Source organism: Corvus moneduloides, chromosome 6, assembly GCF_009650955.1.
Source record: "Corvus moneduloides isolate bCorMon1 chromosome 6, bCorMon1.pri, whole genome shotgun sequence".
Taxonomy (NCBI): Eukaryota; Metazoa; Chordata; class Aves; order Passeriformes; family Corvidae; genus Corvus; species Corvus moneduloides.
In genome coordinates this window covers 52,712,936-52,737,009 of record NC_045481.1, presented here as the reverse complement: position 1 = coordinate 52,737,009, position 24,074 = coordinate 52,712,936, and the positions used below count along the sequence as shown (strand labels likewise).

The 24,074-nt window shown below is 37.3% G+C and overlaps 1 protein-coding gene across 6 annotated transcripts in view; it reads left to right on the top strand.

The window, feature by feature from the left end:
* Window positions 1–24,074, top strand: part of SBF2 (SET binding factor 2) — a 234,630-nt gene that overhangs the window by 106,719 nt on the left and 103,837 nt on the right. For all 6 annotated transcript variants that reach the window (XM_032112338.1, XM_032112341.1, XM_032112339.1 and 3 more), the window contains exons 4-6: window positions 7,093–7,206; window positions 8,784–8,894; window positions 11,218–11,323. In XM_032112338.1, the coding sequence (XP_031968229.1) occupies window positions 7,093–7,206; window positions 8,784–8,894; window positions 11,218–11,323 (331 nt within the window). The remainder of the gene's footprint in view (window positions 1–7,092; window positions 7,207–8,783; window positions 8,895–11,217; window positions 11,324–24,074) is intronic.

The following is a 24,074-nucleotide window of genomic DNA, read 5'->3' as shown; positions in this document are numbered from 1 at the left end:
AGTTTAGGTGTGTAAAGTTACAAAGGGTGGAATTCATGGATCAAGTTAGCTGCCTTTGGGAAAATTCAGAAAGGTGTAGTAAACTCCAAGCTCTGAAATGATGTTTGCTTATGCAAAGCTCTTGCTAAGGGCCTGGTACTGCGGTTCTTTTCTGTTCCTCAGTGGTAAGGTTAACACGTTAAAAGCAGTTACTTAATGCTGTTGATTAACGCCCCGTGGGATTTCAGCATTTGCAGGGCAACTCAGTGGCATCACCTTGAACTTCCCAGATCTTCTGGGGCTTGCACATCCCAATGGCCTATTCCAGAGAGACACTTTGTCTGGGAAGGCTGCACTGAAAGGTGCAAAGTGGGGGTATGAGGTTACTTTGGTTCCAAAGTGCTTTCAGTGTTTTTAGATGATACTCAGTATCAACACCTTCTGGAGGTTTTCAAAGTGAGGTGTATGAAATGGTGAACATCTAAGAGATTATGGTGGTGTAAATTTTGTGTAATGCTGGAAGGTGCATTGCAAACTCTTCACTGACACTCTGAAAAGTGTCAGTAGTGCATGGGGAGTGAACAAGCTGACCTGTCATAAAAACTTGAGATTACTCTGTTTGTTTAAGTTTATGATCTTCACGTCTTTTTCTGTCTTAGATCCTTATCTTTTTTAGTTGATAGACTCCCTACTGTGCATTACTACAGTGTATTGTCCCCATTTTGAAATTATCAAATCAAGATAACGGCTTTTATACTGGTTTAATTTTTCCAGTTTAAGTTTAGCTGCGGTGGTATGGTTCTGTGCACGTAGGCAAACCACAAAGCAGATCTGTTCACCTGTGGTTTTAGCTCAGTACAGCAGATCGCAGGCAGGATGCAGATTTGTCTTCTGGCAGCAGTTAGCTTAGTTTATTTTAACTTTCATACATGTGTTAGAATTTATTGGATACATGCATTTATATACTCTGACAAGTAAATAAAATTAATTGATGGTGAATGTTTTTTGGCCTTTGATTGTTAATAAAGCAGCTAAGAGTGTATTTGGCTGCAGATAAGACAGGCGGACACCAAGTGACATGAGGAGAAAGGGATCTGTCCCAAATGAGTAATTGGCATAAGATTACTAAAGTAAACTTCAAATAATTTTTCCTAAAATAAGAAATTGTGCATGGTCTCTAAATCTTTGCTGGGCAGTTAGTAGAAAAACAACAGGCTTGCTGAACTTGGCATAATTTCAATGCAAAATTTTGTATAGGGCAAACTGGTTTTGACGTAATGAAGTACTAGAGTGCAAGTTTTGTAATATGAGATGTTTGTTCTCTTTCTAGGACTGAACAAATTATTAAAGTACAATTTTAACTTCACCTTCTGTGCGCAGATTTCTTTTGCGTTTCAAATAATGCCTGCTGGCTTTCACCCTCAGAACGGTACAGCTACACCTAAGGCCTTGTGTTTTCTAACTTTTCTGTTAGTACCTCAGTTTAAATTGGTTTTCCTCCCTCTGACATGGGAATAAGCCTAATTTTTCTCTGCTCAACATGAATCAGAGCTGACAGTCCAGATTCTGAAGATGGGGGTGAAAAGATAGAAGAAGGATGGCTGTGGTTCATGTGTGCTGTAATTCAGTTGCATGTTGATGGAACAGATGATAATGCTACATTCAGTAGTAGGGAGAATTTTTTTGGACCATACGGGTAGGTCATTTTGGTCTTTAATAATTTACTTCGGTTCCTAATGTTGATTTTGGCTAGATGGTTAAGTTAAATGTCAATATTTAGAAGTAGAGCTGACATCTAAAAATAATGTGATTGTCGTGGCAAAATTAGGTTTACAGAAGTTCAAGAGGAAACGTTAAAGTTTGAAGGCTAGATTTTGGCAATTAATTTCTCTGTTTAATAAAAGAAGATAAGGTTAATATGAGTGAAGTTGTTTTTTAAAGCTTAATTTGTTTTTTGGCTGCCACATCTGTTGCCTTTAAAAGAGTTGCAGTTTTTCACTGGAGTAGCACAAAATCAGTCACCTTTTTCTTCTAAAAGTTTTAACATTATTTCTTAAGCAGAAATTGAGACTTATATGAAAATGTCTAGTTTTGTCCTGATTTACCCCATGCAACGTTGAAACACAGCCAGTGTCAGCCAGATGTGGCTTTCAGGGAGTGTAATTTCATGGAAATGAGTGGGAAGCAGAGAGATGTTTCATAGTCCATTGCCACTCTATGGAAAACTTGGAGTGTAAGATCAGCCTTTATTAGACATCAAGTAACCCACAAATGTTTTAACTTAGACATTTATGTACATGAAATGAAACTAATTTGTGGCTATAAGTACCTATTTCCTTGTGCATACATGATGCAATTAGTTATTTAATATTTATTGTATTTTATTTATTTAATATACATTTCGGTGTTAAGAAAGTATTTTGCTCTTGATCAACACCCATTTATTTGAGGGAAATATGCAATATTTTCTTATCATAATTACCCTTTGTTTAATACTTTTTCTTCTAATACCAAGCTTTCAAACTCTTATCTCATTACTTGATGAAATGCTGCAAACTGTGCCCAGCTTTACACTTTTTTTATAGATGTAGAGGGATTTTCAGAGCAAAAGGACACTGATTAAACAAAGCAATACCTTACTTAATGTGTCTAAACTCCACAAGTATTTGATTTTAACCACAACGATTGAGAATGTATTAAACCTTTTTCTAGGATCTGGGGCATCGTGCCTGATCTGCTGGTGACTGCAATTGTCAGTTACCTTCCTCATTAAAAAATGTTTAGCCAATAAGACTGAATTTGTCTAGCTTGGGCATAATACCATGTACATCCTTTGGCTAACCTGAGGAACAAATTGTTCTCAGAAAACAAGGAATCAAATAAATAGCAGAGTGATGATGAGCAGTGGTGATCACAGTGCATTTTTCTAAACTATTGGTTATGAGTCAGGGATCAAAGCTGGTTTAATGCATTTATTAATTCAGCTGCTTTTATTGAAGAAGTTCATAAACTATGGATGCTGTTTGTTCAATTGGTTGGCTATTGTATATTTTAATTTACCTCATCATTTGAGGTCACAAATACGTTCAATGGATACTTCTATAAAAGAAGAAAGGCAAACAGCTGCAGTACATGCACTCATGCTCTCTCTAGTTCTGTTCTCTCATTTCTGTAAAAATTATTAAACTGATTACAGTGTTGTGCCAGGAGTTGTATATATATTTTTTACTGTAGATGTGGGTGTGAACATTTCTTAAAATACATGAAAACATTTTAGTTTAAATATATGTATTGCTGTGGTTTGAGTGTGCTGAACACACAAGCACATTTTTTTGGCCAGTCTCTTAAGAGGCCACTTTATAGCTATAAGCAAACAAGTTGAGCAAAATGAAATTGCATCCTATGTCCTTCAAAAGAAATTCCACCATTTTCCAAATGTGTTTATCATATATAATTAATGCAGAAAAAGAGGGGGAAAAAAAGAGGGCAAGTAAACAAATCAAACACTCTGCTGTAAAACCAGATAAGATTTTTCTGTTTAAACTTATGCTATATCCTCAGCCATGTTCTACCTATACAATAAATAATGACTTGTTTAATTGTATTTTAATTTTTCAAGAATGTAATGCTGTATATAGTTTTAAAATTGGTTATCTTAATTTTTCCTAGCCTTTTTTTTAATCTCATGTGACATAAATGTTAACATTCAATACTGTGATGTTGCATGTAAGTTTTCGTGATGGTTTGCAATATCTGGTAATTTTTTGGGGAAAACTGCTCTAAGGACATAAGTCAGCCACAGTTTACAGCTCTCTGCATTATATTCTACTTGTAACTTTAGAAACCAAGTCAGGATGCAGAAGAAAAGAGGATTCTGGGTTTGACAGGCAGGGAACAGGACCCTGATGGACTTCAGTCATGTCTAAGTACAAGGGACTAAATCTTTTAAGCATGGTGGAATCATGTATGACCACAGGTCATCATGCAATTCTTTGATAGTTAGATCAGTCTCAGTTACCTATTTTGTAGCCTATGGAAGAGTCTTTTTCAGGACTTTATTAATTGGATGTTAAAAAAGAAAAATCATTCATTTGCCGTCTCAAGGCACAGGTATTTCTGGATTAGATTTTAGACGTTTATGACCTGTTAAACTAAATGGATTGTGAAGGACTGGAGCACTGGTTTGCTCTCTAGTGGTACATTTTTCTAAATTCAGCTGTTTTCAAAGTCTGCTTATTTCAAAGAAATAAAAAGAGAAAAATGGGAAAAAAAGGAATCTCAGTATTAATTAACCAAGGCAAATTCAGTGAAGGGCAACAGAGCTGGTGAAGGGTCTGGAGCACAAGTCTGATGAGGAGCTGCTGAGGGAGCTGGGGGTGTTTAGCCTGGAGAAAAGGAGGCTCAGGGGAGACCTTATCACTCTCTACAACTCCCCAAAAGGAGGGTGTAGCTGAGGTCGGACTCTTCTCCCAGGCGACAAGTGACAGGACAAGAGGACACAGCCCCAAGTTCTGCCAGGGGAAGTTGAGGTTGGACATCAGGAGGAATTTCTCCGAAGAAAAGGTGATTAGACACTGGAGCAGACTGCCCAGGGAGGTGGTGGAGTCACCATCCCTGGAGGTGCTTGAGAAGAAACTGGACGTGACACTCCGTGCCATGGTCTGGTTGACACAGCGGTGTTCGGTCATAGGTTGGACTCAGTGATCTCAGAGGTCTTTTCCAACCTAAATGATTCTGTGGCCCTGTGATTCTGTAATTTAAATTCATCTTTCAGTCTGTGTATCCTTAGCAAGGCTTTCCATACCATCCATTTGTTCTCAGTTAAATTGTAAACTGAATGCTGCATATATAGAATAAAGAGTTATTGTAAAAAGCCCCCAACGTAACAAACTCTTCTATTTTGTTCTTTTTTATTAGAGAACACTTTTTCCTTAGATGAGAAAAGGGATAAAGAAAGATGAAACGTGCATGTGTCCAACCTAAAGTGTAAATAGAATCACATTTGTGGCTTTACTGCTTTGTAATTAGTATTGGTACAGAATGCTTATGCTGTTAATACCTTGCTTGGAAAATAGGTTAAAAGTCATGTGTTTGAAATGATTATCTACTTAGTCTCCTGACTCCTAATAATGTGCCTGTGTGCCTGTCAGAATGTTGAGCTGGGGAAGTAACACAGCAGTCACATTGCATTTTTCTGTAAATCTTCTATGAAGTAGGAGAGAATGGTTTGAGAGTGTAAATGCTTTATCAATCAGTATTGTGCTGCTATTGTGCCCTGAAAGCTTTAAATCTAATTATGAATTAATTCAGATCAAGGACTTGATCTGAAGTTGTGTGGATTTTATTAAAATGGTCTTGTATGGAATTCTCCTCCCTGCCTATGCACCCTGAGGTTTCATTATCTTAGTACCATGTGAATATGGAAGAGCTTCCATGCTCCCTTGCCTTTAGGAATGTGGAATGTGTTTTAATTTCATTTTTCCTAACGTCAGAGTCCACAATTCGTCAGATATCAAGAAACTGTTGTCTTTATGTCATAGTTTCTCTTTAGAATGGTTGATACCGTAAACATCTGCTGATAATTTAAAAATTTGGGGATTTAGGGGGGCAGGGGAGGGAACTGTAATTCCTGTAAAAGCTCTCCCTGTCAGCATTAAAATGGATGAAAATTAATGAACCTGTGTGGGACGTGTGACTATTGAGTTCTTGTGTGAAACATTTGAATTTGTGGACCACAGTTTTATCTTAGAAATGAGATGCAAACTCAACTAAGCACATACATTGCAAATTAATTGGTTGATTTAATGTATAAAGCCAAGTGTTTGCCCGTATTTGTGTACATATGTTGTTGTGCCAGCTGGTTTTATTTTGGTATGAAAGTGTTATACTGTATTAACCGAGCTATTCTGATTAAAACTGGAGTACTCTCTTTTTACATAATTTTTACTTGAATGCTGAATTATGGGTTAGCATTTGCCGAAAGAAACTGTACATTCTGAATTGAGGTTGTGAAATAAAGCTCATGAACTCGCAGCATTCCTGGCATTTAAGAGCATTTTTATCAGGTTTCGCCCATTTAGGAGAAATGTTGGATTTTTTTTTTTAAGAAACTGAAATGATGAGTAGCAACATGACAGAAATAGAAGGCAGTTATTTCATGTTGTCATATGAAAATGGAAGTAATTTTTCTCGTGTTCCTAATTAAGATAATATAGTGATTTTTGCTTGGAAGAATGCTTGGTCAGAGGAACAAATAAAAGAAATTTGGTGGGTGGTGCGGGGATGGAGAGAATTACATGCAGAAATTGGAAAGCAAGGACATTCTGTCATCTGAAAACTTAATTTGTCAAAGAATGTATGGAATTCTAGAAATGAAAATATTTAGTGACATCTTCGGTTTTGGCTATGAATAATAATAAACTATTTGTGACTGAGTAAGTTCTGGCAAGGAGTTCTTGCGCAATATCATGAACAACTGCAGGTTTATTTGCACTGGGCTGTTCTCTTCTTTTAACCTTAGTGGTTCCTAAGTGTGAGGGATTTTTTTTTTTTTTTGAGAAATCTGAATTAGTTTTCTTGTGAAGAAATTTCTTCAGATTCCAAATTCACTAGGTCAGGCTGGAGATGACATTACAGATAATTTCAGCTGTAATGTTAGTGGAAATTCTGTAAGAAATTGAATCATAGTCATATGAGGAAGACAACCAAACATTCTTTTGTGAAATGCATGATCTCTGTATTTGGAGAGATTGTAAATCAGCTAACACTTTGATATGGAAGGATCCTGTTCTATAATCCACTTCACTATCTAAAAGTGCAACAGGGAGTATTTAATGTGAAACAGTGTCCTGTTAAACTGCTGTCTCAGAGAACTCATTTAGGTACATTGGTGCATGACTTCCCAGATGAGTTTAATAAACTGAGTTGCATCTAGAAGCTCTAGGGAGTTCAGGCAACCACTGCAGTGTGCTCCTGTTACTTGGTTTTGTTACTAGTTTCAAAAAATGCAGTCTTTTCTGAAGCTCGTGAGAAATGTGAACTTTTGGTAAAAATGCTAACATTTTGTTTTGAGGTTTCTTCCTACTTATTAATTGAAGTGTTTCTGTTTTCAAGGGAACAAAAGAAATTGAAGGTGAAGAGGAGTCTGGTTTAATTCCGCCTGCAGAAGTATTTGCTCCCAAAAGTCTGGTGTTGGTATCCAGACTAGATTATCCAGAAATTTTCAGGGTAAAGTACTTGCAATTGCTATTTACAATATATCAGCAGAAAAATCTGGTTTTAAATGAGTAACAGTGACAGTACTTTTGATTTAAAATACCTCACTCAGGATTGATTTGGGAATTTAAAAGCAAAAGTAGCTTTAGATTGAACTAGATAAAATTCAACATCTGTGACAGTAAATAGCCCCCGTAGGTTAAAGCAGTTTTAAAACTACACAGAAGGCATGATAAACTTTTTTCTGGGCTCCATGAACTCTATAATGAAAGGAGTTATTAGGACAAAACCAGACAATATTTGACTAACTATATAGTTGGAAATTAATAGTGAAAATCTAGTTCTCCTCCATATATAAAGCAAAATTCCGAGCCTCTTCCAGACCAAATTAAGATGCATGACGGAGATTTAGGATTTTGGATTACTTTCAGCTGGTGAAATATGACTTATCTGAGATAAATGAAAAGCTTAAATTTCTCCTAAGCTAATACATATTAACAGAAACAAATAAAGTTCAGTTTACAGATCAAAGGAGGAAATCATTCAGCAGTTGTCTTTAGAGATTAAGGATGACTCTACCAAGTGAGATTAAAAGTCCACGTAGCCCAGTATTCTGTCTCTGAAAGTGGCCCATAGCAAATGCAAAGCAAAGTGTGTAAGAATAGGGCAGGCTGTAGAAATAATTCTGCAAAATGCTTTCCTAATTCAATGTGAATAATAGTTAAATGACATCCTGAACCAGAGGTGTTGGTTGTATGGGGTTTTTCTATACTTAGTTCACTTTCTTAACATTCATATTTTACAACAACCCACAGCATGGAGTTTCACTGTTTAACTATGTGTTATATGAAAAGTTACTGTTGGAATTACTTCTAAGAAGAGAATTACTGAAATACTTGCTGATTTATCAAAGTTACAGCAGTTAACAGGCAAAAGATGCTGTGGAGCAGTTATTTCCTTTTGTCTAAAGGCTTATAAGAAATGGCATGTTGATCTGCATTAAATGATTAGTAAAAATGCTAAAGCTGTATCTGTGATTTCTCAATTAAAATTGGATCCATTTAAAAAAAGATGCTGAAATATTAGTATACTATTAATATAAAATATATTTACATCAATATAATAAAATAAAGAATGTAAGTTAAATAACATATGGAATTGCTGGTCATCGATGCTAATCTTAAAATCAGCCTCAGAAGCTCGTGGATTAATCAGTGTTCTGCCCTGGAAATCAGTCAGGTTTAGGTCCATTAGAGTTCAAAGCACAGATGAAGCTGTGTTGATTTTTATCATTTTTAACAGTAACTTATAATAAAGCACTTCTTGTATAACAAGCAAAGCAAAAATATTATGCCTAGGATTTCTTTTAAAAAGAACATCTATCCCTTGTAAGTAGCCAAGCTAATTTTTTTTTAAAGGAATGATTGCCTCTGTGCAAATTACTTTGTCTTTGGTTGGAAAGTACTTCACTACACAAAAAACTATTAAGAGGAACTTATTAAAAAAAACCCTATATGCATAGATCTCTAAATAATTTGACATCTGCCTTCCTTGTATAGCAGTCTGAATTTTTTTGTCAACCTTTCTAGGCTTGCCTTGGTTTGATCTACACCGTGTATGTGGACAGCCTGAATGTGTCCCTGGAGACTCTCATTGCAAATCTGTGTTCATGCCTTGTCCCTGCTTCTGGAGGGTCTCAGGTAAATGGGGAGGGGGAAAGGGTATTTTTCCAGTTAATTTAATTTATGAAGAAAACAAAAAATAAATTCTTGAGATATTTTTGAAGAAATAAAGATCATAGTTCAGCTGAGTGCTTTCCCTGTGGCCTGTGAGTGCTTTCCCTGTAGCCTGTCTTCTAACGACAGCAAAAATTCCATTCCAGGTTAAGGTCAAAGGGTTAATTTTGTCACTGAGTTGGCTTTTACAGGGCACATTAACAAATTAAGCAGTTTGTATAAGTTTAGTTTTTAATAATAATGTGTTCAGGAATATTTCTGCTTGCTACAGAAATTTTTTTACAGGCTTTCTTTCTTTGCCATTTTCTAACATAACCTTCATACCAGTTCATTTATGCATGTTTTTTCCTTGATGGAGTTCAGGATTCCCCTGGTCTCTTCTTTGGTAACTCGTTTAAATTTCTATTTCCACAAATTTTTTTTAAATGCTAAAAAGTAACTCCAATGTGGTTTCCTCAGAGGAATTAAATATTGCAAATAGCCCATGCCTTAAAAAAAAAAAAAAGAAAAAAAAAAGTCTTCTAGTGAATAGACTTCTTTCAGCTTTTCCCCTGTGCTTTCTGTGAGCAGAAAGTCAGGTTCGTTTGTTGATTTACTTTATATAAATTATTCCAATACATTTGTGGGTTTTTGATAATCCAGTTGGGTCTTCTGTGCTTGGTTTTTGCTTTATGCTGTGACACTGATGGGAAGTTATGGTCCTTACTATGAAACAGACTTGGAAACTACATGTGCAAATGGCAACGTTTTACAGTCAATTACATACACAGCTTCCCACCCAACCTATGCATTATCAACCCTCTTGAAATCCTACAACTCCCTAATTCTGTTCTGGTTTTTCCATAGCCCTGGATGCTTTGGAGCTTCTCTTAGTGCTGAAAGTGTCAGAATGTCCTGTCAGCTTAGTCAAGATCTACCTTACTGCTCTCCAGACAGCCACTTCTCTGGTTTTGTATCTGAGGCTTTAGTTTTTGAAGGGGAGTAATTAGATTTTATCTCCGTGTCAGAAACCTTCTTTTCCAGTGGTATTTGAGCCTTGTATTTTTCGTTTTGGTGATCCACCTGAACTTCTGGCTCTGTTTCTATCCTCTCCTTTTTCTCCCTGCCCATAAATGCGGCTTTTCTCAGTGGCTGTTTCCTCTGCTAGAAGAGGAAGGAAAAGTCAGGCTCCTTTGGTTGTTCCCTTCTGCTTTCTCTCTTCAAATGAAACGCTCACTCATTTCCAACTTAAATTTGCTAGTGTCAAACTGTCATTTAAATCAGAAATTAAGTGTTTCTCTTTCCTTTATAAAGCCTCGTGCTTCCAGGGCTGAATCTGAATTACATAACTTAGAGTGGGAGCACTCTTGTGACATTTATTTCCAGAAGTCCTTCAGGAGCCTCCCAGGTTATTCATGTTCCCACCATGGAAATCGTCAGCTGTGTAATGGGTTACTGACCTCCATCCAGGTCTGCTGCTGAAGTGCTGGGGCAGAGCATCTCTGCTACAGCTCACGGACTTGTTTGGGTTTCCTGGGGGGATTTTTGGTTTCAAATACCTGCTGTGCAGCAGCTAAAGCTTGCTGCCTTCATACATTTCCCGCCTTTGCTGTCATACAGAGTGAAGATTTACCACACAGAAATGCCCCCCAGCCCATGGGAGTTAGTGGTTAGAGGTAACTAACTGCTTGAAATCACTCATTGCTTGAATGCATGTGGATTTACTCAGAGGAAAGCAAGGGTATTTTGCAATTGCAATGTTGTTTGGGATGCGATGCTCAAATGCACTCCTTTCACTCCCATTTCCTGCCTCCCTCAAGGGAGGTATTTTCATGTGCTGGAAAGGTAGCTGAAGTTGTAACTCTACTTTAATGTGCAGAGCAGGAACACAGGAATAGCAGAAGTGTCCTCTTCAATACCCACATGTCACAAGTGTGTTCATACTTAATTCGTGCATGCAGACAGTAGATAGCAAAGAAAGCCAGTTAGAAATACTGTACATTTTTCTGATTTAAATGGATTTTAAACCTTTTCTTTTTCCCAGGAGGTTTTTTATTGTATTAACAGAAATGTACTTTTAACTGTCTTCAAAGCCATAACTATTTAACTAAGTGTAAGTGCAAGGGAGACACTGTCATGCTATACATTCAGGGAGACATATCACTGTCCTCAAATTGTATTTCAGACCTCTATTTGATTTTAAATTTCTGTATACAAAATAAATAATTTTTGCAGTATGAATCACTTATCTGCATGGCGACAGCTTGTTTATTCTATATAAATTAAATTTAAAAAATTCTTTCTACAGAAATTGTTTTCTTTGGGAGCTGGAGACCGACAGCTGATACAGACTCCTCTACATGATAGCCTTCCTGTTACAGGCACCAGTGTGGCTCTTCTCTTTCAGCAACTGGGTATGTCTAGGTCTGCTTTGAAAACGAAATTATTTTTCTAAATTATAAAATGAGGTATTTTCTGGTCTAATTCAATTCTAATCATGTGCTAAGACAGCTGCATGGTAAATATTAATTTCTTTCGAATGAAAGAATGACAAATTGTGCTTTTATCCCCTAATCAGACATTCATAGAACCCTTTTGTACATCCTGTCTGTGGTAAGTTATCTCCAGTATTAGAGAGTCATGGAATAGTTTGGGTTGGAAGGGACCTTTAAAGGTCATCTAGTCCAATCCCACCATGTAGTATCTATAAGTTACTGGGGGCAGAAGTGGGTGTGGCCCCTATTTAATCACAAAAACTTTCATGTAAAAAGATTCCCTGCTCCACTCCTCTTGGATATTGCACAAACTCCAAAGAAAACCAAGGAGGTTTTTAATGAAGCTGGTGTGACCAAAAAGTTTGTATAATTCTGTTGTTGTCTGTTACTCCCAATCTTCCAAGAAGATGCTCTAACACAATCCTCATCAAATGTTTACATGTTCATTACAATTACAACGTTGCATCACTGCTACCTGGGTGCCTCAGTACTGATCTCGTGTCTGCCATTAAATTCTAACGCTCTTAGTCTTCATTCCGTTGGTTTGTGGAGTGACTTTGAATCATAAACTTGTAGCAGCCATGGATAAAGGCACAATTAATTGTCTTTTCTGAACCTGTGAACCTCATATTTACTCCCAAGCAACCAAATGGCCTCAGGATATAGGTTGTCATCCATTCTTCTCTCACATACAGCGTAAGAATGAATGGAGATCAGAAAGACAATAGTGAAGAACAGTAAGGGCTCATGTCACAGACAGTATCAGATCTGATGAGTTCAATGCTATCTCCTACTAAGATGATTTAATTGTAGACTTCCAAAAAGAATATTATTCCAAAAAGAATATTATAGTTTTGTTTATGGTAATTTAAATTTAAAAAAAATTGTGGCTAACATGGTATATAGGTGCTACTTAACTTCACCCTGAGGTTTTACTTGGCTTTTTATGTCAAGATTCATTATGACTGCTCTGATCAGATAGCTGGCAATGTTTTGAACATGGACAGGCCCAACAGTTTTTCCCCTTTTCTGAAGACATAAAATGTGGTGTGAGGTACCATAAGTACAGCATGTTACACCATGTGGTCTGGTATGTTGTTCTGTAAGTATGGTGTGTGTGACACTTGAGGCAGTTATTTAGGCTGTTAAAGTGAAGGTTGCTATAAATTCACAGTTCAGAAAATGTCAAAGAAAGTGAGGCTTTCAGTTAGTTCTTAGGTAATTACCCTGTCTTCTGGCACCTGGCTTTTGTATGGCAAATTGGGATGGGAGTGTTTTGTCACAGGATCAGGCTGAGGAAAACAATGAAGACAATTCTGAAAAGTCATTGTGTGCATCAGATTTATAGAGGGAAGCCGTGAAGATGGAGTGGGAATGCAAATATATGGAAGAGAAAACTGAGGACCATCTTTTTCTCTTGTTGTCTTACTGAGAGCATATTTTGCAGGGCAAGTTTTTTAAATTCCTCTCATGTACAGAAAGGAATTATAAAACTTTTCAACTTTAAAATTCCTGTCACACACATAGGGTTTAATTTAATATCATTAACCACATGTTATTAGAGGGTTAATATATACAGATGGATGTCATGTAAATTCCTAAATCTACTGTAGCAGAGAACTGAAGAGTTTAGAATTTAACCAGGACTCCTAGATTGTTGTGCTAGCAGTCAAAAATCCTCTACCTTTATATTTTGAATTTGTATCATTCCTTATTAGCTCCTGCACACTTTCCAGTATCTATAACCTCAATTTACTCTTTGTCTACCATTTCATCTTTTGTTTCCTGTACTCCATTAGCCTTTTTGCTGTCTGATTTCTGTGGTTTTGCTGCTCTTCTGTCTTACTTTCTCCTCCCAACTTCCTATGAATTTGGAGGTTCTGTCTTTGTTGCTTTTTGGTGGCCTGTAAGAAGTATGAGTCAGTAAGCTTGTGCTTACCAGATGCCCTTTCTAGTCACAGTGCACACAAGGATATGAAGATCAGCAGAAGGAGGGGGAGAGAAAGGGAGATAAGGAATGAAAACTCATTGCTCAGTTTCCTAGTTAGTGATGCTTCAACTGGCCTGAAGAAGGGAGAGACTGAAGAAAGTGCATGGTTGTAAAACTTGGCAAATCTGGTCACGAGAAGCTTACAGGCATACATCCTGCTTCCCTGAAGGGGATCATGCAAGTTCATGGACAAAAGAAAGAGCTGTCTCCCTACTTTTCTGTTGTAGCAGGATTTTCTCTTTTACGAGGCTGTAAGAACTATCAGGAAGAGCTTGTCTAGTGGCCTTGTGTAGGTCCTCTTTTTGTGTCTCCCTATTCTTGGGTGTGACAAGGGTGGTGTAGTTGCCTGGGAATGGGCCTGGTAGTAGTTAAGGAATAGGCAACTAAGTGGGCAGGTAGATTTTTTTTAAAGTAAGTACTTGAACACTTTGTAGAAGGCTGCTTTTCCCACCTCCTATTTCTGACCACTGTTTTTTTTTGTTTCTTTGTGTTTTGGGGGCGTTGTTTGGAGTTTTTTCCCATATGTGCCTCAGTTGCCAGCTGATGTATCTAAGTATCTGGGGATACAGCACGATGGTAGAATTGTCTTGTGTCTCTAAGGACCTGAATTAGAAAATGTTTGTGTTTTCATAGTGTACCTCACTTTCCAGAACAGCACAAAATCCCATTCCCGTGTAGGTGGTGGGCTGTCATCATGTTCTTAGTACCAAGACTTGTTAATTCCAAGTTTTTGTTTGGATTTACTAAAAAAAGTTGTTAAGACAGCTACACGTGCCTGTTTGCAATGGTTCTTACCTGAAAAAAGAGGACCAGGAAATACGAACAGACTGTTTTAAATAAATTCTCATTTATTCTCACCTTTCATGTAGTCTTACAAAGAGTTAAAGGCAGCGAATCCAAAAGTATGGTAGAACCTACTGGCTCATCCCTTTGAGAAAGTTTATTTTCCCAAGATAAGGCCTAATCCTTTCCACTGGAGATCACAGCTGAACTTGTCAGAAGTTTTTGTGCTTCTTGGAACAATATTCACACTTGCTCTGTTTCTTTCGCCTGGTTGGAACAGGAGATTAACATGTGTTTGTCTCTACAACCTGGGCAAAAGCTTTCTACTGCTGTTCAGTACTTTAGTGACAGCTGTTATCCCATCCAGTCTCGTGTTCCAGACACAAATATTGATCAGACCATTTGTCAAATAACAACACGTTCAGTTACTTCTCTGCTGGTACAAGTCACTTCATCCTATCTCAATTATTAATAGAAAATTGAAGAGTAGCTAGAAAAATATTTGTCAAGTATGTAAATCACCTTTTTAAAAATAGCTCTTTCTTGGAGGAAGGTGGGCAGCAAGACAAAATTTATCACTATGAATAGACACAAAAGTAATTGCAATGTTTATTTTGAGAAATATTGTGCAATAGTAGCCTCATCATGCTTTTTCTGCTTGGCAGGATAATACTGTGTCAGCAGATGACCCTCCCTGTATTACCAAGTCCACAGCATATCTGGAAACAGACCTTATTTTTGCTTAGGCGTTAAACTACAGTTGGGAAAAATATCCCCAAAGGCTTTAAGCTTAGTAATAAGGAACAGCAGTGTTTGACATTTTAAATCATACCTTCTTTTTTTTTTTTATTAAAAGAAGCCTAATATATAGGAATAATGTGACAAAAACCAGGCCTGTAGCTGGATCACTAGAAATTATTTAATCAACAAAGGATTAGGTGGAAAAATAGGAATCATAAAGTTGCTTGAAAAAATTGACCATGGTAGCAAGAAGATTTCAGTACTCTTCTATTTCTTCTTGTCTTGTAGTAAGATGGTAGATATCTATAGAAGCTTCAAAATGCAGTAGCTTTCTTCAGGCTCAAAGGAGATTTAGGTTATATTTAGGTTATATTTCTCTCCTGTCTCACTGCATTAACTGTACATTCCTAAGTTTCTGCCTTAAGCTCTTTTCTCCAGACTCCAACCCTACTTGGCTTCTCCATACGGGCATTCAGCAGAGATGTATTCAGTCATTTGGGTCTGAGACATACATTTCCATTTCCCCAAGAGGCAGGTTTTTCTCAAAGGAAGCCAGGACGAAAAATTAGTGACCTAAGGAGCAAAACAAGAAGCTAAGGTTTAACCAGCACTTTTGATTTTTGCGTGTGTCAAGGACTGGTAGCATGAATCACACTGCTAAGCTGAGTAGAACAATTTTGAAAATTAATTTTTCTGAAGAATTTCTCTCTCCTTTCCAAATACTTAATCGAAGACAAAAGAGTTTTCCTTCCTTTCCTTCTTGTTTAGTCTCATATCCGGTCAGTTTTCCTATGTCCTTATTTCCCCTGTTCTGTTTTGTTTGCCTGTACTTGTTTTCCTCCTCATGTCTTAAATTCACCACTCAAGTATTTTCAGTAAAACTCATACTGACTTTGTGTTAAAAAGAAGTAATTTTTAAAGTGGCAAAAATGATACTTTGAAGTAATGATTCTTCTGGATGAAGACACAAGGTAAGGGTGCTTTGGAATCCAGGGCTGTGTAGAATAGAGATTAAACAGGTGAAAAGCATGAAGATAAATGGTAATGGTAGGTGGAGCCAGGTTGCTCGGCAAGCTTGTCTTTGATTTGTCCAAACTGTGCTGTAACTGAAAGTGCTAAATATCATTATCCTTCAGCCTTTTCATGTATTTTAAAATATTTTTAACTAGAAATCCTGTATGTACCATTAGGCAGTATATGAAGCCTGTACCATTAGGCAGTATATGAAGCCTGTAAAAGAAGTACTTAAAAGTAATACAATGTAGTCGAAGACTGCAGTGTCATTAAATATCTGTAATTCCAGATATCAAAAGTGATTGATTGATTAAACTTCTGGAGATTATTACAATTGCACAAAATATAAATACTAGGGCAGATGTTTGTGATGATGGCAGAGTTGCTAAGCAGGGAAGTACTTGAGTACAAGCACTTTAAAATGCTCCACTCCAGTATTGATGTATTTTCTTAATGTGACTATTCAATTCCAAATTTCAACATTGTGACTTGAGACTGAGAAGTTCGGAGTGTTCTCTGTCCTTTTGCCCTGCTTGCCTTTCTTTTGCATCAGAGCAGATACTTCTATGATACCACAGAGAGCTACTTAAAATTAAATAATTAATCAACAACAAGCAAGCAAAGAGAAGTGAATTATTTTCCATGGAGTGACACTGACAGAGATGATTTTTGTTAGTTTAAACAATCATGGAGCCAAACCCTGTTACTGTTATATGGTGATAAATCCAGTCAAAACATAATGATGGGATCATATATTAATTGTCATACCTGTTTAGAATTTTTTGAGTTGTGTAATAAAGTGTACAGACATAAAAAAAATGCTGTATTTACTAATTTTTCAGATTTGTTAGAAACTCATGAAGAATGCTGGAGGTTTGTTTTTTCCTTAATATAATGAAAATGCTGTAATTTGTTTGGAGGGAAGATCTTAACTGTGGCAGTTAAGAATTTTTTTTTTTTTAAATTATGGTATGCTTCTCCAACTCTGTTTGGAAGTAGATATTTGTACATGCAGAGGGATTTTAAACTGACAGACTTGCACTTTACAGCTTTGGTTAACTCGTGAAAACCACGTTTTTAGGATGTTTCTGTAGTTGTGCCAATGTCATTCAGCAGATGTTCTGCTCTCAGAAGAAATCTGTGCATAGGCTGAGAGTTGAGCAGGCTCTGTCCTTGGTTCTTACAAGTTCTATTTCCTTTGGAAGCTGATGTCAGGGCCCTGGGCAGCCCCCAAGGCCCTCCTGGCAGGGCTGGGCTGTGCTCAAGGCCAGCACTGCTGGGCACAGCTGCGCAACTTTGGCTCAGGGCGTCGAAACATGAGAAAAGGAGAGGCCTGTTGGCCTTGTCTTGGGTGCTGTCCTTAAGCTCAGCCCATGCCCCCATGGCCTGCCCAAGCCACAGTTGTTATGCTGGGCAATGACCTGTCTGACCGGGATCCTCACCCGTGGACTGCACATGCTGGCTTGGTCTCAGGTCATCCTCATGACCTGGGCTTGCCTTGTGGTCACTGTGACTGACCTGGCTGCCATCTCTGGCCCTCACCCTGACCTGGCCATTCTGACCTGGCTCCCTGACTTGACCTCAGAACCTCCTCATCTCTGTGGCCTTGTCTGGCTGACAGAACCAGACCTACCAAACTCATCTTCTCTGGGTACTGCACCCCTTGTTGGTGAGGGCACTGCCCCTTCCTGCCTTGCTCCATATTTGCCTTCTGTTATGGAGCTGTTGATCCCTGGCAGCTGGTGGTTCTTCAGTTTTCACTGCTTACCTTCTAAAAGTCTTGAGCTGGTACTTTGATATTAGTTCTTCACAGTAAGTTGCTAAAAATCAAGCTTTACAAGTCCTATAAGAGATGAAATCATGCACCATGACTTCCTGGTATAATTTGATTCTTGGGAAGAGAACAAGATTTTTAAGATTTTCTTGATCTTAAGACATGAACACTGATCAGTTTCTGTGTTCTGCACTAAAGCTGGCTTCATCTGTTAACAATCTTTCCAATGTTTTACCACTTCCCAACACCCTGCCTCAGAAATTATGATGTGAGCTACTGGGGCTATAAACAGTGAAAGTGCCTAGTCTATATAACAACATAAAATATAACCTTACTGTGATAATTAGAAAATACCTATCAAATCAAAAGGAGAAAAATTGCATTATGCTGTGCCTCAAATTAGTTTATTTTTGTGGTAGCTGATTTTTAGACTCACAATACTTGTAGGACATGCTAAGCTTTACTTTTTTATTCTGAATAAAAAAAATAAAAAGTAACAGTCTCCCCGCTGCTTAAAAAGTGTAGTCTCCTTTAGAAAACATAAATCCCAAAATAAGGTAGGGTCTTAAAGGACTGTTTAAATTGTTGGCCGTATTACAGCTCATACTGGCTTCTAGAGGCTGCTTTTTGAACAGTGTTGGAGTTTTCTGCTGTACTCTATCTTTTTAGTTTACTCCATGTCATAGACCATATGTATTTACCATTTGCTGCTTTTTACATCAGTATTGTTCAGGGAGAAGTCAAAAGTTACAGAAACAGGTGAGTACCAAGAACAGGCTCATATAAAAACATCATGAGTTATTTAAGGCTGGAAGTTAAAAGATGATTTCTAACTGTAGGACGAGAAACATCCTGAAACACTTTCTGTTGGGAATAGTGATGCAAAGCATTATCAGTACATTTAAGATGAAGCTTCATCAGTTTGGGGTTGTCTCATAAAGCCATGATGGAAAAAGGCTGGACTCTTTCACTGTTTATAGACCCTTCGGTCCCGTATTTCTAAATCCAGGATATATTAAAATACACAGAATTTTTGCTTTTGACTTCGTTTGTTGACACTTTGAGTAATGTTTTCTGTAATAAAATAACTTCTCATTATTTTAATTCTGGTTTAGGGGAGAAAAAATGTTCAACCTCTCATGTAATGTATTTTATGCCAAGAGATGACAATACCAAATTACTGTATAAATGGAAAAAGACATTCCTGATGAATATATATGTGTATTTGTATGGCTGGGAGACATTATGAAAGGGTCACTGCACAGTCAGCACGTGAGCTGGCTTATACTTGTTGACTAAGAAAATCCTAGTGTCTTTGACATAGAGCAAGAATATTTTAATATTTCATTATGTAGGGCAGCAAAGGAATGAGAGATTTAATTTGCAGAGCATATGAAGAGTCCAAATGCAGGCATTTTCAGTACAGTAATACCTGTAACAGGGAGTTGCACTAAGGGTTGATGTGGTGCCCTTTCCACATCTTACCTGTGTTATGAGATTTCAGTGATATGAACCAGAAGTTTCTTTACCTCTGTCAGGTTGTTCATACAAACTTCTTACCCAACTCACTCAATTTTGTTCCTTTCCACGAAACATCATGCATCATGTGGTGGGAACATATATAACCTTTGTCGATTTTTAGCAGCATGTGTGATTAAATTAAGACTGTTTTATTGAGGTATATACACTTCTAATCAGTCTTTGATCTTAATAAATTGTATACTCTCCAGCCTATGGGACCTGGCATCACATGAGTATATGCTGTTGGCTTATGTTCTAGTTTTAGGTTAAATCCACCCTGGCCAGTGAGTTGCAATTAGCTCCATAACTCAGCCAAAGAGAATTTACCATTCAAGCTTTCCAAGTAGATTTGTGTAGTTCATCAAAGAACAAATAGATTATGAAGGGATTTGATGTGGCATTTACTGCTAATGGGCCCTTACTGCTGCAACAGCAGAACAAAAGGAAAGTGTTCTTTTAGATGCTGGTGGAAATAAAGGGACATTGTCATAGTGAATTTTATACAGGGACTCTTCTGCACTTCCAAGTAAAGGCATTTTGTGGACAGTCACTGAGGCTTCATTTCCCCAGCAGCATACACTGCCAGGCAGATGGTCCTGTCTGGAATGTCCACTTCCAGTTGCACAGTGCTGCCACATCTCCTTTGCTTGACTCAGCTGTGCTGAACAGTTTTATCTCACCACGTTAACAGAAAATATTTGGAGGGTGGAAGGAGGGAGAGTCCCATCTGTCTTCTGTCAGCAGTCTCAGGTGGTTTGATGCTGTGGTTAAATCAGACCAATGGCCAAGTGCTGCGGTGAGAACAGACCAATCCCTCTGCCAGCTTGAACTTGCTCACTCTTGTGAGCTTTGCTGCAGGTGTAGGGAAGGCAGCAGCAGCAGCAGCAACCCTGTCAGAGAGAGCCATTAGGGCAGATTCCAGTCAGGGAATACCAAACTATTCCTTGAATACATCCTGCTCAGTGTTTCTGTTTGCTTGACACGTGGGATACACTGGGAACTTGGTCAGCGTCCCCTGAGATGCTGCTGCTGTGGTGACAGCTGGCAGAAAGCAGGAGTCTGGAATGACTTGGAGGCACTGTATTTCTTATATCCAATATTTCTTGCAGAGTACACTGTTTTTCAGCAGAGCAAAGCACACGACATAAGATGCTCATTTACTTTATATCCACTGTGAACTTGTAATTCTCTTTTAATGAGGCAAGCTGTGCCGTAGTTTATTTTAAGCAAATTATAAATCTGAGAAAGAAGAGTTATCTGACATAAGTAAATAAACTTGAAGCTGTGTATATGATAAAGTGCTGTAGTTAATGAGCTGTTTTTTTAAAAGGAAACATTTCAAATAAGAGAAAAAATAAAATTACAGTATGCTCTATAACGATTCAATGAAGTTTATTTAAACTATTGGGTGAAAATTTGTTTTGGGATATTTGAGAAGAGAGTAATTTCCTATTTACAGCAGGGCTTCAGAAAACACCTCTCAGAAGGTGTTTTCTCAGAAAGAGTGTAAATAAGTTATTGTTTTCCAGAGATGAGAAAAATGTAAATTCCAAAAAGCAAGTATCTAGTAATGGGCAAACAGATTTCAGAAAGGCAAAAGAAGTTTATTTCTGCTTATAGAAAATACTGAAATGGAGCCTACTGGGAACAGCTTGCTTTTCTTTCGATTTTTGCTGGTATGAGTGCAGGCAGAACTTTTTTCACTATTCCGAAGGAGGCTTGGTAGCTATTGAATCATAAGAGCTTGCAAAACTATAATTTCTGAACTTTAGTGTTAATACTTGTGGTGAGAGGAAAAGAAAAATGGTTCTATAGACATTTGCTTCCATATATTTGTTTTTGTAAATTAATATATAAAGTTTTGCTCTCTAATTGTAGTTTGGGCTGAAGTATCTCTATATTAGGAAGTCAGGAAAATCTCAGAGAATTTGACAAAGAATTACTTACTGTGTGTTCTTTATATCATATATACAATATTAACTATGCCACTGAAAATAATAGCAAACATTTGCGACAGTAATTCAATCAGCCTTGTAACAAAGCCTTCTGTCCTCAGTCGTCTCAAGCCTTTTGTTGTGTGGGTTCTTGGGACTCTTGGAGAATGGAGTTTGGAAGTACAAGCTGTTACGTTGTTGTTTGACTTGTTCATCCTAAGAATTGAGTCTTTATATCTTGACAAAGAATTGGTAAATGTTTTGAAGAGAATCCAGGCATGATCTTTAAAGAAAATAAAGTGATTTTTTATATTTTTCATGGTTACGGTGTTTCACCATATTCACTCAATTCTTCAATTGAATATTCGTCCTTTTATGCTCCATGAATATCAGCCAATGGTGGCTGAAGATTGCTCTAACAGAATATCCTGATCAACCACATCTGTTCTTGTTGTCTTTGCATTTATTTGGTTATGTTAAAATAATGTTTCTGTAGTTACATTCCTTGAGAAAGACTTTGTAGTCCTTAGACAGGAAACAGGTATGTTTGCAGTTTCTTGTGTATCCTTGACCATTTTTCCTGTGTACAGTTCAAGAATGACAATACTTTTCTCATTCTTAGCTATTTACTTTCTAAGGATCCTAATGGTATTACCCTCACTCTGAATTGTTTTGTTAAAAAACGTTTTCTTCTGCTTTAAGCGAATCCAGACAAATTATGAAATCTTAAAAACAAATCAGGTGGTTCAGAAATATTTAATGCTCCTTCTGAATTGTAAAATGTTTGTTGGTGGCTGAACAGAATCCTCCTTTACTTCCTACCATCTATGAATCAATTTGCAGAGATGGTAAACTTCTCTAGTTTTGATTACTTAAATACCTCAGCAGTTGCAAATAATTTCTCAAATCTCAATTTTAGTTTTGCTGTTAGAGTACAGAGAGATAATTTTGGCTAATCAAACTGCTATAAATAATTTTTATAACATGCACTTATTTTTTCAACATATCTTTTGATGTATGTGGGAAAAAAGGTTTTGCAAAATATTTGGTTCAAACAATAAAATCATCATTCTTGAAAGGGCAATTCTAAAGAATGAATGAAAGAAAGTCACCTATAAAAATTTCTAGAAACGTGGGAATATTTCAGTAGCACTCTCCCCCACCTCTACTCATGGAAACTGGGCAGCATTTCGATTCATTAATGTGTATCCATTATCCCAGTCCACTCAAAATTATTTTGCAGAATTTCGTTGAGTTTCTGTTAGTGTGGACCTGTGAGGGTTTCACAGAAATTCTGTATCCTGATATTAATAATTATATAGGTAATTAGCAATTAGTACTCAGATTACTTGTAATTATGAAGGATTACTGTTTGCCTTTATTTATTATTTTTTTCAGGGTTGGAATAGTAGGTATTTATGGGATAAATATCCAAAACCAAATAGCTTCCTATTTTAATTACCTTTCTAGATAACTAAACAAGTAAGCAGAAGATGAGATGTGAAATCAGACATGAAATTAAATCATATTTCAGCAGAATAGACTATTACTCAAATGATAACACCTGCACAGATATAAAGAACACACAGTAAGAGACCAAAACCTTCTGGTGTAATCTGGTAGTAAACAGTTCAATATTTAGAAATAGTGCTTGCCACCCTCCTTGTAGGAAAGGATGTTAGTCTCATATCTGATTTCTGTGAAGATTCTTCCCCTTAACTAAACTGACTTTTTGTAGCATCTATCAAACATAACCTGTTTATATGGCCCAGACATACAATCAGTAGCAAACTTTTAGCTGGTAATGCAGGTTATGTTTGTGTAATTCAACTTGCTGCCTTTATGTAAAACTGGCATTTACCTCCCTGCCACATGAATACTTTCTGTATATGAAAGGGTTATTTGTCTGGTTTACCTTTTTTTGTCTTTTCTGCTTTGTCAAGAAAATTCACATAACACAGTCATATTAATCTCGAGCTTATCAGTCTCCCTTTGGATATGTAAAGCTTAAAATATGCATAAGAAATGGTATTGCACTTCTCTTTTTCAGGGGTGAAAACCTTATTATCTAAATCTTCTCTTAATAATTGTCTTTAGCTTTATCAGTGTCTCTGAAAAAAAAATTACTGATCATGTTCTCTCAGTGTACTGGCAGGGTTGTATTTGGAGGCTCAAGAAAGCCAAATGGCTTTTGGTGCTTCTTTAAGTAGGTCTGCTGAGGGATTTAATGAAATTGGCAATAATGGAGTGATATCAACATGCAGATGACAGACAGACTGACTGTTTTCCTAAATAGATTGTATGCTGTGCTTAATCCCTGTTTCTTTGTGCCTGTGTAATTTATGGTTTGGAGCACAACCATCTGCTTGACTCCGTGTAGACAGAACAGAGTGGATACTGTCGAACTTTGGGGGAGTGATAGCTGTAGGAATATTTATCCATCAGCTGAAGACATCTTTTTTATAAATATCTCCTCATTGTCACAGTCTCTTTGATATGCTTTTAATGATCAGTTGTCTTTCATGGTGTTTATACCAGAATCTTTCTATATGTTTCCTCTTCCCACCCTCCCCCGACGCTGCTTTGCAGGGCAGTCTTCATTCCACCTTCTCAACAAAGAGCATGCAGAATTCATGGTTCAGATTCTGCATTGCCTTCAGTTCAGTTCCCAAATCAAAAGTGCATCTCTGAAAATGGAGGTTGGCTTCATTACTGCATGTCACACCCGTGTTTCCTTCTGTGGGCTCAGAAATGGGGATGAATTTGTGAAATGCTGGATTCTTTGAGGGCGTCTCAGCTGAAGGCTCCGTGCTGTAGGGATTGCTTCTCCTCCTCTTGAGTCTGACAAAGCCCAAATAAGTTAATCTCTTGGGGTACTCATCTGACTCATGTCCTCTGGTGCCCAGCCAAAAA